At 42.2% G+C, this 15,149-nt stretch overlaps 2 protein-coding genes across 13 annotated transcripts in view; one reads left to right on the forward strand and one right to left on the reverse strand.

Moving 5' to 3' along the window:
- Nucleotides 1-1,133: 1,133 nt before the first annotated feature.
- Nucleotides 1,134-13,914, reverse strand: GGPS1 (geranylgeranyl diphosphate synthase 1). Of its 8 annotated transcripts, none has more exons than XR_011074472.1 (5): nucleotides 13,684-13,848; nucleotides 9,989-10,081; nucleotides 5,624-5,694; nucleotides 2,730-4,652; nucleotides 1,134-1,403 (listed from the first exon to the last, which is right to left on the reverse strand). XR_011074472.1 is itself a non-coding variant. In XM_068547582.1 (4 exons), the coding sequence occupies exon 4, from the start codon at nucleotides 4,629-4,631 to the stop codon at nucleotides 3,891-3,893; it is 741 nt and encodes a 246-aa protein (XP_068403683.1). In that variant the 5' UTR covers nucleotides 4,632-4,652; nucleotides 5,624-5,694; nucleotides 7,641-7,934; nucleotides 9,989-10,063; the 3' UTR covers nucleotides 2,513-3,890. The 8 variants fall into 8 exon arrangements, 6 of the variants coding, with proteins under 6 accessions (XP_068403683.1, XP_068403681.1, XP_068403682.1 ...); XR_011074471.1 differs by having other exon boundaries at nucleotides 1,134-1,450; XM_068547582.1 differs by lacking the exons at nucleotides 1,134-1,403; nucleotides 13,684-13,848 and adding an exon at nucleotides 7,641-7,934 and having other exon boundaries at nucleotides 2,513-4,652; nucleotides 9,989-10,063.
- Nucleotides 13,915-14,299: 385 nt separating this feature from the next.
- The window catches only part of ARID4B (AT-rich interaction domain 4B), a 127,724-nt gene continuing 126,874 nt past the window's right edge, over nucleotides 14,300-15,149 (forward strand). For 4 of the 5 annotated variants that reach the window (XM_068547583.1, XM_068547586.1, XM_068547587.1 and 1 more), the window contains exon 1: nucleotides 14,300-14,694. The gene's annotated coding sequence lies outside the window, so the exon portion shown is untranslated. The remainder of the gene's footprint in view (nucleotides 14,695-15,149) is intronic. The other variant, XM_068547585.1, reaches the window with a different exon arrangement.

The raw sequence follows: 15,149 nt of genomic DNA on the forward strand, positions 1-15,149 counted from the left end.
CACATTAACATAAAAGCTAACACTTGAAGTTTATGATATCTTTTCACATACATTATATTTAATGGAACCCTTGAGAGGTGGGAGATTAGTTTCAAGTAGATTTATTCATTCACAAGTATTTATTAAGTGCTACTGAGAAGAGGAGGGTAAGTCACAGTCCTTGCCCTTAATGAGTTTCTAATCCAATGGGAGAAGCAGGCATGTAAACAAGAAATTAGGGGCCCTGATTACAGCACTAACAATACTGTTTAATAATTGGCTACTTACTTCCCAGTCTCCATTACAGGAAAATCACATAAGGCTAAGAGAGAGTGTCTATCACTCTTCTATCTCCAAAGCCTAGCAAAGGATTTAGCTTTTAGGCACTCAAGAAGTATTCTAAATGAAATGAATGAAAAACAGAATAGTGTCTCAGCAATGACGAACATTATTTTCTGGCAGAGTATAACGTGTGTGGGGAGAGTAAAATATTAGGAAATATGGTTGAAGTCGTTTGGAGATCAGATTTTGGAAAGCCTTATATACTCTGCCAAGGAATTTACAAGTGGCAGTATTGAGGATTCTGAGAATTTAAAACATGGGAATGACATAATCATATTTGCTCTTTGGAAAGACAACTTTGGTTGGAGTGTGAAGGATAGACTGGAGTGGGTAGAGATTATAGGAGGGAAGCTGCTTAGTACATTATTACAATAGACCAGTGCTTTCTAAACTTTTAAACATATTTAAGTGTGCATCTAGAATGGGAGGCTAACAGTACAGAAGAGCAAAGTGCTCTGACCTGTATTCAAAGTCCTGGCTCTGCTCAGTAAATGCCTGAAGAAAAAAACATAAAACAGGTGGTACCTAATAGGTCCTTCACAAATGTACATTTTCTTCCCTCTTTTCTTCCTCTCAGTGTACTGATTAAAACAGAGCCAATGGATAAATCTTGAGGATATAAGGCAGGGAATGAAATAAGGCCCTCAAGAGGCAGAAAGAGAGGGAATCAAAAACAGGCGAGCTTGTTTGGTCTAGGGCAGGAGGACAAACAACTTTTCTTTAGATGAAAGGCAGACCTAAATAAGCATAGGGGAGGAAGGTTAGAAGAGTTTACATTTAACAGGAGAAGAATGGAGGAGGAGGAGGGAATGCTAGATTGACAAATTTCATTTATTTTTAATTTTTTTGTAAATTTATTTATCTTTGGCTGTGTCGGGTCTTCGTTGCTGTGCGTGGGCTTTCTCTAGTTGCGGCGTACGGGGGCTACTCTTTGTCGCGGTGCGCAGGCTTCTCATTGCGGTGGCTTCTCTTGTTGTGGAGCACGGGCTCTAAGCGCGCGGGCTTCAGTAGTTGTGGTGCACGGGCTTAGGTGCTCCGCAGCATGTGGGATCTTCCAGGAGCAGAGATTGAACCCGTGTCCCCTGCATTGGCAGGCAGAGTGTCAACAACTGCACCACCAGGGAAGTCCCTAGATTGACACAGTTTAAACCTCCATCAGGATTAGATGAAAAATAAAAGGGCTATTGAGGTTTTAATACATTAATTTGCAATGGCTACAGCAGTTGTGAAAACGTTCCCCAGCAGCACTTGGCAACGTAGGAGGAGCAAAGCACGTGGGCCGTTGGATTCATGCAGGATTGGGAACTGGCAGGATGAGAGGGGCCTAAGGAAAGGAGGAAAGTGATCCGAGAAAGCTCTTGAAAGGCTCCCTGAAGTGAAAGACTATAGGTTATAGGTTAAGAAGAGAAGGAAGTCAAGTAAGGAAGTTGATAGAGTGGAATAAGAGAAGAGCTGATATATTTAAAATCTTGCTGAGGTCTGAAAGTCATTTATAGCAACATAACTAGCCTTCATTCTTTTGATTTTGCCAACAAAGAAAATCAATTTGATTTTCTTCTGTATTAACCATCATGACTACGGTTCAAGTGAAAAGAATAGATTTTTGATGATTTAATACATAACTCTTTTTATAAGTCCCCAATTCAATGCCAAGCATTTCTGCCACTGAAAGGCAAGATAAAAATGACAAAAGATGGCTTCCCTGGTGGCACGGTGGATAAGAATCTGCCTGCCAATGCAGGGGGCATGGGTTCGATCCCTGGTCCGGGAAGATCCCACATGCCGCGGAGCAACTAAGCCTGTGTGCCACAACTACTGAGCCTGTGCTCTAGAGCCTGCAAGCCACAACTACTGAAGCCCACGCATGCCTGGAGCCAGAGGCTACTGCAATGAGAAGCCCGCGTACTGCAACGAAGAGTAGCCCCCGCTTGCCGCAACTAGAGAAAGCCTGCATGCAGCAACAAAGACCCAACACAGCCAAAAATAAATTAAAAAAAAAAAAATGAGAAAAGAATCATGAGTAGCACCAGGCCAAAATTAATTTGATTAGGTAAGAAATAATCTACTTAAGCAATCATTATACTTATAGGTAAATAACTTCATTTCTGTCTATATAGTTAGCATTAGATCTTTTTTAATATCAAGTTTGTTATGGGTTCATAAAAACAAAGTTCAAATATCCATAGTATAACACAAATATGTATGATTTTCAGAAGAGCTTTCCTTGGATCAATTAAAATGGAAGATTCAAATTATTCTAAAAGTAAAGGCAATACGCAACTTTTCAAAAAAGATTTAGGTTGAGTGCTTTGGTGAGAATTTCTCATACAAAAATATGGTGGTTTGATCTAAGATAACACACTGTACAACCTATCAAGCAAAATGTAATACTACTGAGAAGTACATACTTTCATTTTGGGATGTCAGTGACACTTCTCATACAGAAATCAGGGTCTCTTTTTTCATACCTCTTGTGCCGTAAGACGGCTCCAGGGGCTGAGGGTTTAAAATGAAACAAAAGGGATAGTCAGGGTTAAGGCACTATAAAGCTAACTGTGCCTGATAGTGTAGCCTTTGGCTAATTTTCAGTCAGGCACTAGCTCTCAGGTTAACACTTTTCTTTCCTTTAATCATCGAGATTAAAGATGCCTACTTCCTTTTCCATTCAAGCACCAACTGCCTACAGCGGGGTTAACGATGCGGGTGGGAAGGAAAAGGACAGTTCCCCCAGCTTTTGTACTTGTGAGCAAACAGCTCTTTTATGATTTTTACTACTAATGATAAGACAGTATAAAAAGGTTTAAAGGCTCCTTCCTAAAATACTTTTTCCATGTACCTTTCCCCCCCCCAACAAATGGAAAGATACTGCTGTACCCAGATACTAATTAGTTTTGAGGCACAAGTTACATTAGAAGGAAAAAGAATTTGGGCTAGTGTGTATATTTCACGCAGTGGAGACTCCTTGGTTAAATAAACAGCAGAATTTGCTGGGTTGGGAGGAAGGAAAAGAGGCCCAGAATGCTTACTGCTTGTCACTGTCAGCTTTCTCATGGAAGACTTTACTAAGGGAGTTTCCAGGGAGGAGAATGAGCTATTCTAAGCAACAACATTTAGGAAGAAAGAAGAGTTCCTGTGGTCTTTGGGCCAGCTAGCTATAGAAACTGGTCCCAAGTAGTCAATGGCTTGGAAATGGGGTAGATGAATTGTGAACTGCCCGTATAGTACAGTTAGGAAGTATGTGGATAAAAATTCCTGGAGCTGAAGTCTTCTTTATTGACAGAATCAACAGAACATGCATGGCAGAGTTGGCCACAACGTCCCAACACAGCACATTCTGACATTCAAATTAGACTCATTTAAACGTGGCTCCTTTTGATTCCTTCAACTTGGTACTATGATTATCTGTACGCGGGGATTCTATATTGAAACAACCTCACTCACATCACCACTATCACTCAGTTTTTGGAGACTAACAGCTTGGTCCAAATTCTAAAAAAGGTAATAGGCTAAAAGACAAAAAAAAAAAAAAGTCAACTAGGCTATCAGGCCTAATCAAGAATGGCTTAATATTATTCATTCTCTTCTTTGAACATTTTACTTAAGTGTTTTACTAGAGCTACTAGCTCAGGGTTCCCACCACATGCATCGATTTGTTCATAGGCTTTAGATTCAAGCTCTTTAAGAGTATTCCGAGTGTATTCAAAAGAACCTACGTTCTCAAGATAATGTACACAGTATTTTTTAACATCTACATTTTCGGTTCTCTGGCGCAAGATATTCTGCACCTGGGTGCTTTCAGGCCTTGACCAAATAGCATGAATAGTAGGGAATGAGAACTTTCCCTCTGTTAGATCTTCACAAAAGCTTTTGTTTTCACTATATTCTTTGGAGTGTAGATTAGCATAATCATCCCTGATTTGGAAAAAGAGCCCAAGTGTATTCAGTAGTGGCTTTAAATCTTCTTTGTATTCAGAGAACAACTGCATGAGACCTACTGCTAATCCAAATAGTCCTCCTGTCTTCTGCAGCACCATTGCTTTATATTCTTCTTCAGTGGGGCAAGTGTAATTATCCCTCCAGTAGATATCCAGGCCTTGTCCCTGATGGAGTTCTAAAAGCTGGCGGGTAAAAAGCTTTACTGCATCTGGGTGATCAAGGGTTAAGACTTTCTCTAGGCCAAGAAAATATACATAATTGGCAGAATTGATGACAGATGGAATTCCATAGATGCTGTGTGCCACTGGAAAGCCACGACGGAGTTTTGAGTTGTCTTCAATATCATCGATGAGTAAACTGGCATTATGCAACATTTCCGTCACTTCAATGATAATCTAACAAGAAATACAATTGAAAAATTTCATTTTATTTGAAATTCAAAAGAGCTTATAAATACTTATTGTATATTAACAGATTATCAAAGTGTCAGGTGCCTTAGTTTTTACAACTAGTTATTACCTAGCGACCTCAATGTAAGATATTGTATGATCATTAAGCTGAATTAAGAGCTAGGAGTATTTTTACATGATATCTATTAATTTCTTGGAGATTAAGAATAAGGTTAGGGGACTTCCCTGGTGGCGCAGTGGTTAAGAATCCACCTGCCAATGCAGGGGACATAGGTTCGAGCCCTGGTCCAGGAAGATCCCACATGCTGTGGAGCAACTAAGCCCGTGCGCCACAGCTACTGAGCCTGCACTCTAGAGCCCGTGAGCCACAATTACCAAAGCCCGTGCGCCTAGAGCCCGTGCTCCACAACAAGAGAAGCCACCGCAATGAGAAGCCTGCGCACCGCAATGAAGAGTAGCCCCCACTCGCCACAACTAGAGAAAGCCTGCACGCAGAGACGAAGACCCAGCACAGTCAAAAATAAATAAATAAATTTATGAAAAAAAAAAAAAAAAAGAATAAGGTTAGGACTTCCCTGGTGGCGCAGTGGTTAAGAATCTGCCTGCCAATGCAGGGGACAAGGGTTCGAGCCCTGGTCGGGGAAGATCCCACATGCTGCAGAGGAACTACACCCGTGCGCCACAACTGCTGAGCCTGTGCTCTAAAGCCCATGAGCCACAACTACTGAGCCCATGTGCCACAACTACTGAAGCCCACAAGCCTGGAGCCTGTGCTCCGCAAGACAAGCCACTGCAATGAGAAGACCGTGCACCACAACGAAGAGTAGCCCCCGCTCGCCGCAACTAGAAAAAGCCCGTGCACAGCAACAAAGACCCAACACAGCCAAAAATAAATAAATAAACAAATTTATTAAAAAAAAAAAAAAAAAAGAATAAGGTTAGAATTGCCTAAATACCTGTAGCTTGTCTTCTGGAACTCTTAGCCAATGATTAAACGCCTGTGAAAGTTTGGTTCTCACTTGTTTACCTGCATTTAAAGAATAAAATTTGGCAATAAATTAATATTTTTAATTACAAGAAACACATTCAGAAACTTCCTGTGAAACTAATAAAACTTGACAAATCCAGCCCCACCAATCCATTATCTACTGTACAGCTTGTCTTCCACTGCTGGGCCCTACTACCTCCCTCTGCCAAAACTCATATCCTAAAATGCACAACCTTTTAAAGTTAGGGCAGGCAAAAGAGAGTTCTAGGACTCCAGGGACCCATCAGTAAGCTCACTCCTTTCATCTTAACTTATATCAACAGTTTTGGAATGGAATGTGCTTTTTTTTTTTTTTTTAACATCTTTATTGGAGTATAATTGCTTTATAATGTTGTATTAGTTTCTGCTGTATAACAAAGTGAATCAGCTATATGCATACGTATATCCCCATATTCCCTCCCTCTTGCGTCTCCCTCCCACCCTCCCTATCCCACCCCTCTAGATGGTCACAAAGCACCGAGCTGATCTCCCTGTGCTGTGCGGCTGCTTCCCACTAGCTATCTGTTTTACATTAGGTAATGTATATATGTCAATGCCACTCTCTCACTTCTTCCCATCTTACCCTTCCCCCTCCCCGTGTCCTTTATTCCTGTCCTGCTCCTAGGTTCTTCAGAACCATTTTTTTTTTTTTAAGAGTCCATATATATGTGTTAGCATACGGCATTTGTTTTCCTCTTTCTGACTTGCTTCACTCTGTATGACAGACTCTAGGTCCATCCACCTCACTACAAATAACTCAATTTCGTTTCTTTTTATGGCTGAGTAATATGGAATGTGCTTTTAGGGAATTATGATCTAATTCATTCCTTTTTTTGAAAAGGGAGCCAGTCTAGTTAGTGGCAGTTAATTAGCACCATCCACTTCAGAGGCTATAAGTATTTTTTTTTTTTATTGACATGTAGTTGATATTCAATGTTGTGTTAATTTCTGCTGTACAGCAAAGTGATTCAGTTATACATATATATACATTCTCTTTTAAAATATTCTTTTCCATTATGGTTTATCATAGGATACTGAATATGGTTCTCTGTGCTATACAGTAGGACCTCGTTGTTTATCCATTCCATATATAACTATAGGTATTTTTAAGTAAATGTACTTTGCTATTGAATTACCTTATAGAATTACGTCTTAAAATTATCTACCATTCCTTTATACTAAGATTTTAGAGACTGGACAGCTCTACTTCTTTCCTATCAAAAAGTGAATTACCACTCCACGAAGTATTCCCTTTTAACGTCCTGAATTTAGTCAAAAGTTAATCTCTTTATTTTGACTAGGGCCCTTAGTTTTTCAATATTATCTTTTTCTTACACAGAAAGCTCAAGAGAGGTCTTTGGGTAGTAGTCACCATTAGAAGTCGTTTTAGCCCAAATATAAAGGAATGGTAGATAAAAACCACAACCAGTTCATTTAATAAAAATGTTCTTTCTATGAGCTTCCTGCCAAAGCGAATGCACAGTAACACCCTAATTTCAGATTAGGTTTCAGGAACATAGTTACATAAAGTTTCAGTAAACAAAAACAGTACTTTCTGAGTCCTGTGTTTTCTCTGCACCAATCAGCCAAACAAATGAATACACACACCCTTGTCACATACCCAAATGGAACAAAGTTTCACTTTCTGTGAGAAGTCTAAAAGGGAAGGATCTCATAGGGTTCTGGAAGCAGTATCCTCTGTCTACTAACCCTTAGAATGTGGTCTGAGTAGCAATTATATCCTTTATCCTTCTGATTTACTTTCCAGTTTGACAAAGGTCAATCTGGGCTATACTGAGAAGGTACAACTGTGCAAAGTAATCCTATCACCTTAAAAAAGAAGTTAAGAAGATGAAGAACAGAGAATCAGTGTGCAGGCACATTTTCCCCTTCACTTCAGAATGTATTTAGAAAACAGTACAATAAATGGCTTAACTTACACGTACTCAGGTATGTATGTATGTATGTATCTATGTATTTATTTATTCATGGCTGCATTGGGTCTTCGTTGCTTCATGGTCTTTCTTTAGTTGCGGTGAGCGGGGGCTACTGTTCGTTGCGGTGTGTGGGCTTCTCATTGCGGTGGCTTCTCTTGTTGTGGAGCACGGGCTCTAGGTGCAAGGACTTCAGTAGTTGTGGCTCGCAGGCTCTAGAGTGCAGGCTCAGTAGTTGTGGCGCATGGGCTTAGCTGCTCCGCGGCATGTGGGATCTTCCCGCACCAGGGCTCGAACCCGTGTCCCCTGCATTGGCAGGCGGATTCTTAACCATTGCGCCACCAGGGAAGTCCCCTCAGGTTTTGTTTTAATATTACAGTAATTACTGTTTCCTCTTTAAGACCTTAACGTTACTGACTCCCTTTCTGCAGGCCCTCTTCTTCCTCCATTTCAAAACCCACCCTCCACGTCCCACTGCAAAGGCCTGGGGACCTACACTTCTACACTAGGGTAAATAAAGAAACATAAATGTCATTTTACTTCACTAATTTCAGAATATCCTAATACCAACAATTATTAATTATTATAACCTCTTATCAGCAAGAGTAACTTTACAATGGAATAAATGGTCTGGCCCATCTTTAAGTCACTTTAGTAACTCTGAAGCTCTCTGTGAAAAATACTTTATGCATAACACAGTTTCCTCTTTCTTTAGGAAACTCTTTTGAGGTTATATTCTATCATGGGTGCAAGAGTATATCTGATTTGAAAAATAAAAAGATGGGATACCTAATGAGAGTCTTAAATATGTTATCTAATGGCCTAAAACATTACTTCCAAATAATGAGGATTAAAAAAAATGTTACAGAAGTAGTTCATTACACAGGTAAGCATTACTGTTAAAATGTAACTACAGGCAGTCCTTGTTTTGCACAGTAGTGGAGCAGAGACACTGGGTGGTGCTAGTTGGACACTTGTCATCACTGGTAACTGGCATGTTTTATGGTAGCCCAGTTCCAACCAGTGTTTGCCAGCGTGTAACAAAATAAGTCCAGCAATAGGTGGGAAGAGTACAGGAGAAATAGTGCTACCTTTCTCAATGGGAGACTCTAAAATAAGTAAAGTTACTGGCTGCTGAATAAATGTCACTCAAAAGCAGTCTCTTGGCTTTTTCTTAAACAATAGGCAACTTTTCCCTTGCATTCTCTGCTTCTGTCTCTCCTCCATTCTTTTGAAGCATTGACATTAACACGTATGTCTCCATGAGGGTCTGCCAGAAGAGAAATGACACTAACCATGACGGTTTCCAAGGTGCAGGTAGGGAGCTATCACTCTTCCGGCTTCAGACAACAGTACTTATCCTCCCCAGACTCATGAAGAATAGAAATGCCACTGAGGAGTGCTCATCAAGAAAAGTTTGCACTTTAGAACAGAAATGAAAAACTTTTTATTGTGATTGAGTTGAGATCATCACTACAGTTGAGCCACACTATGGGCTAAATAGGTTTCTACGGTTGTCAACTTATCACCTTACTTTTTTTTTTTTTTTTTTTTTGGGCCATGCTGCACAGCTTGTGGAATCTTAGTTCCCTGACCAGGGATTGAACCCGGGCCCTCAGCAGTGAAAGTGCAGAGTCCTAACCACTGGACTGCCAGGGAAGTCCCAACTTATCACCTTTTAGTAACTGGTTTATACATGAAGTTGCATTACAAGAAGCCACACTTATCACATGCATGAGTTTTTCCTTGCTACTATCATTTCCCAGAAAAGCTTAAAAAAAAAAAAAAAAAGCAAAATAAAACAAGCGCATACATATGATTAGGCAGGTGTTTCTTTAGGAAGCCATGTCCAAGTGACTCATCTTTATATAGGAATAATGTGGGCTATGCTTCCAAGTAATGTGCTTTGGATGCTTTACTATTTGTCTCTTAAAGGAACTAGTAGTATAAGAAATGCAGTGTATGTGATAATGGAAAACCTGAACAGGGAAGTTAAGTGAAGCTTCTTCTTGTTTCACAAATTGGCAGAACATCCCCTAATATCTAAAGAGTAGGGAATAGGAATGTGTGGCATCCATAAAGAATAAAACTTCTAATGAGATACTCAAATGTTTTAAGTGTTTTTATTTTTTTAGTTATGTTATAAAATTGGACATTTTTAAAGGGGTGCCTCAAAAACGTGCCTTTTAAGAACAAAAAGTTGTAAAAGTTTATTATTATTTTCCTCATATGTATCTTCTTACAAAATAGAAAATAGAAACTCTCAAGAGTTGGCAATTCTAACCTTTTCTGTATGCTAATATTTAAATGACCATTACTTTATATAGATGACCCTATATGTACTATAACTAAACTGTTACCTGGTAACTGAAGTAAGTACTTGTAAGGTTCTAGAAGAATTCTTTGGGCTGTTTCTTGGGTCTTCTCCATTGTTTTTTAATTTCAAAGCTGATCTGTAAAAAAGGAGAAACATAAAGATGATGTAGTTAACTAAATTATCTGAGTATCAAAGTGCAAAGGAATTTGTATTTGTATTTCAAGGTGTTTTAGTAAAGGTAAACTTTCAGTTTGGTTTTAAATGAAAATTCTACACCTATGAAATCTTGAAAACATTACGCTAAGTGAAGGAAGATGGTCACAAAAGGTCACATATTATATGATTCCATTTATATGAAATGTTCAGAACAGGCCAATCTATAGAGACAGAAAGCAGACTAATGATTGCATAGGGCTGGGGTGGGGGAAAGAGAGAGTGACTGCTAATGGGGGTTTCTTTTTTGGGGGGATCAAAATGTTCCAGAATTAGATTGTGGTGCTGGTTGCCCAACCTTGTGAATATAACAAAACACATGAGTTGAATACTTTGAATGGCTAAACTATACGATATGTAAATTATATCTCTTTTTTAAAACAAAAAAGCAAAGTCTTCATTTAAGTGATTATATTGGTCAAGGTGTTCACCTGGATTTTAAGTGGTTTCCTTAGTTACAAAACTTACATTAAAAGCCTCTCCTATTTTACCAACCATAAAAGGCTTAAATTGTTGACATCAACATCAAGAGAAAACCACAGAATTAGATACTTCTATACTTGATTGATCACATAAATTAATAAACATACTTTTTTTTCTAAGAGCATTAAAATAAGTATGTTTTACACATTTGACCCTTACAACAACAGTGGGGTTAGGGGCACCAACACCCCCCCTCCGCACACACACACACAGCTGAAAATCTTCTGCAGCCACAGATTCAACCAAGTGCAAATCATGTAATACTGTAGTATGTATTTATTAAAAAAAAATCCATGTATAAGTGGAGCCCAGCAGTTCCCACTCACGTTGTTCAGGGTCAACTGTGTATTTAAAATATAAGGAGAAAATCCTATTCTGCATTTTCTTCACAATCAATCCACTTTAGACATTCTGACTAAGATATGCATTTACTTGAGTACAATTATATTATTAAAAATATTCCCCTGTAGTGACTTATTATTCTGAATTTTATATTTACTTCAATATTTTCTAGAACATCACTCAGTTTTCCTAGAATCCCCCTTTACTATTGAATCTCTACTATTTCTTTGTAAATATCTATTGCTATTTTTGTTTGTCCTCCTATTAGGAGTCTTCATTTCTGTTTCTGTTGTTTTTTCTCTTTTTTGGGGGATGGGAGGGAGTTTTCATTTCTAATTGGCACACTTTAGAAGGTTTCTCACCTCTGTCTACTTTCTTTTACTTCTTGGGACAATGATTTGGTCTCTAGGATCATAAGCCTAAAAGATTGAAAAGTGTATTTTCTGTAGTCTACTCTTGAGTATCTAGGTGAAACAATCATAAAAAATCAGCACTTCCCAAAGGAAATCTTTTCAGCAATACGAATCCTAAGAGAAACCTTTCATATAGGAAACTTCTACATCTGCCTTGACCGACAATTAATGTTAAGTATGTTGCAAGGGAAAAAAGTTCAGAAAATATTTCGAAATAATCCAAATACCATTTTAGTAACCTATTACCTATACTGTTTAAGGTTTGACACAGATTATCTTATTCTTAAGAGATTAAAGAAAGAAAAGAAGATGATGCGCAGGAAGAATAATCACTTAGGTTAAAAGATTATTGAACAGAATTAAAAGTAGAATTTTAAAAAAGTATCCCTTATATACTATTCTATTTAAACCAGTTAGTAGCCATCTCTTCCCAACTAGGTTGAGAACAAAAATTATGTTTATCTTTTTCACAGCCTCCAGAACACATCTGACTTAATTTAAAAATCAGTAAGACCAACTTTCAATAATTCTCTTTTGTCTCTGTATCAGTAACAACAATATGCTGCTGGACAGATTTTCAGCGCTAATCTGTTTCAATTCTTAGGGCTTAGCTGGTTGATGTTTTGTTCGACTGAAAATATTAGTTATGAACTTTAAAAAAATCATTCTTTCCTTTGCTCACTCCGATAAGTTTAAGAATACTCACTTAACAAATAAGTCAATTAATGTTCCTTCCCCAGAGAATGTTTGTATGCAAGTATTCTCAACAGTGGGAAACACAGAAGCATCAATTTTGCTAGGTACTGAAAACTAAAGTTTCCTGTCTTCTAAAGAGTCTAAGGGTTTCTACATTACCGTGGCATATACTCTGATTTGGCTCTTTTTCTTTTCTTCTTTTTTAACCCAAAAGACTCCAATTTGTAACACCTAGAAATTTCAGCTATCACATACTGGACCCGAGTATAAAGAGGCATTAATGTGTTACATGAACTCTACTAATTTACTTTTTTAAAAGTAATTAATTTTTAAACTATTTTACCGAAGTATAGTTGATTTACAATGTTGTGTCTAATCTACGTTTAGAACGAACCACCACAGGATGCCTCTGTGAGAGTCTGAAACTACTCATTTTCAAAACTGGGAAACTGACTTACATTTGTTCAAACAACGGATGATGAATATTAATTAACACAAAATCAGATTCTCTCCTCCGTGTGGACTGCTGAAGCAATATCCCCCTGGTCCTCTACTCTTCAGCCAGTGACCTTTTCGAAATTCAAATCTGGTCCTATCTCCCTTCTGATTGGCAACCCTACGAAGTTATCCCACGGCTCTTAGATAAGAACAAAACTCCCTAACATAGCGTATCAGGTTAGGACAGCCAAGCTCCCGCCCGCCCAGCCGCTCCTCATGCTTTAAAAAGCTCCCTCCTGGAAGAAGGCTTTCCAACGTGATGTTCTTTCTCTCTAGAATGTTCTTTCCGTAGTTAACTCCCGCTAACCCTTCCACTCTCGGCTCGATCCTCACTGCCTCGGGAAAGCCTTCCCTCATCTCCCTAAGGCAAACTCCCTATTTCCAATTCTCTTATCACCACGAAACTCTCCTTCGTGGCACTCACACCTGTTGCAATATCACACTGACTTGTGTGACCACCCTGCCTGTCTCACTAGGCTCAGGCTCACGAAGGCAGGGACCACACCAGGCGGTGGCGTTCAAATGTGGGAAAGACGAAATGAACGAAGGGACGTACGGCGAGTACCTTCCAATGCGTTAGAGGACGAAATCCGGGCACACGCACAGAAAAGTGAAAATATCGTGCAAAGTAATTTTTTAAAAAGGGATGGGTCTGGTTTCAGAATTGCTAAATCGACAAAGTGTAAGCGCGGCTGTGAAGCGCGGAATGCATCCTTCCATTCGAACTCCGGGAGACGATGGATGGGTGTGAAGAAAATTGCCAGAGAGGTACATGAAGGGAATTTAAATAACTTCGAGGCATATTTTCCACAGAGTCTTGGCAAAAGGGCTTCCAACGCCGACTCCGTCTAGCAGAGCCCGCAGGGTCGGTGAGTTTCCTGCTTCCTCTCCGCCCCGAGGCCCCCTTCCGCTCCGCGGGGTCCCCTACCGCTCCTCCCCTTCTCCAGCGAGAGGATGGAAAATTCGGACACAATCCGGTTCAGCATCCGGGTCCTCACCCTCCTTTCTTTCTTTCCTCTCAGCTCCGCCTCCCAACCTCCCCCACCCTCACTCCCCATCCGGGTTCCCCCCAGCCGCCACCACAGCCACTCACGGTTCGAGGATGATATCACAACTTTCACGCCGGGGGTCCGGGAGTAGCAGTACCCAGCATCAACTTCCCCCCTTATAGTTCAGAACAAGGCTCCCCCGGATGCCTACATGAATCCCTCCCCTCACTTCACGATAGCACTCTCCACCCTCCTCACCCGCCAGCGACACCGCATTGCTCAGTGCAAGAAAATGCGCCATCCCGCTCACACTGCGCAGGCGTCGTTGCCGCCTCCCCTTTGCTTTGTCGCCCCGCCCCCTTTCCCTCCCCCCACCTCCCCGTCTCACGTAGGCGCGGGGCGTTGCGGGTCTTGCAGTTCTCAGGGGCAAGGCCTCGCGCATTGGCCCCAGAGGCTGGACTACATTTCCCGGGGAGCTTTGAGGCGTAACTTTCTGTTTCCATAGAACTGGTGGGAAAATGGCGTCGTTGTTTGTATCGCGGGGACCAATAGGAACAGGGTGTGGGCAGGTTCTAAAGAAGTCTAACCAATCCGAGGTCGTCTAAGAGGCCATCCGGGAAAGAGGTAGGGGTGGGGAAAAAAGTCTAGGGGAGGGGAGAAAGGAGGGAAAGGGGGGGGGACTTGGGGTGGGGGGGGTAAGCGATGTTTGCCCGTCAGTCGAGTCCGGAGTGAGGAGCTTAGGCGCCGGAGCGGAGGGAGACTCTTGCGCTTAAGCTTGCAGCCGCCACGGCCACCGCCTGGACCTTTGCCCGGAGGGAGTCGCAGAGGGTCTGTCGCCGCCGTCCTCTACAGGGCAGCGCGACTGGGGGCCCGGACCTCCAGTCCAGGAGGGATTTTTCGTCGTCCCCCCTCCCCCCAGCGAGGGAGCCCGAGCGGCCGCCAAACAAAGGTACCAGTCGCCGCCGCGGGAGGAGGAGGAGCCGGAGCTTCAGCTTCAGCAACCGCTGGACCCGCCGCCCTTCTTCCCCCATCTCTCCCCCGGGCCTGCTGGTTTTGGGGGGGAGCAGGGGAGGGGACTCTGGACGTGCCAGGGTCGGAGCTTGCCTCCGAGGAAGGTAGGGGCATTTTCTGGGGCTTTCGCGGTCTCGTATGGGGGTCTTCGGGGGAGTCACTGGGCCCGGCCGGGGAGCCGGGGAAGATCGCTGGGATGGTGTCCCCCGGCGCCCCAATTCGGGGCCTCGGCCTCCGAGGAACTCGCGCCGCCCCCCTCCCCCCCGCAGTTGCCGAGTCCGAGTCGCCCCCCACCCTGGCGGCCGCACACTTGGCGCTTTAGTGCCCCTCGGCCGCGGTGGGGGGCCCCGACCGGTGGGGGGAGGCTCTGCCGCCGCCCGGCCCCTCGGCGCTCTCGCCGTCCCCGCGGCCGGCAGACGTGGATCCCGCTCGCACTTGTCGGTGTCCGCCCCGGAGCGGGACGTGGGCTGAGGCTCTGCGGCGGGTCGGTGTAGCCCGCGGCCCTCCGGCCGGTCCGCCGCCCCCGCCGTGCTCCCCGAGGCCCGGCCCGCGCCCGCTC

This window comes from Eschrichtius robustus, chromosome 7 (genome assembly GCF_028021215.1).
Source record: "Eschrichtius robustus isolate mEscRob2 chromosome 7, mEscRob2.pri, whole genome shotgun sequence".
Classification (NCBI taxonomy): Eukaryota; Metazoa; Chordata; class Mammalia; order Artiodactyla; family Eschrichtiidae; genus Eschrichtius; species Eschrichtius robustus.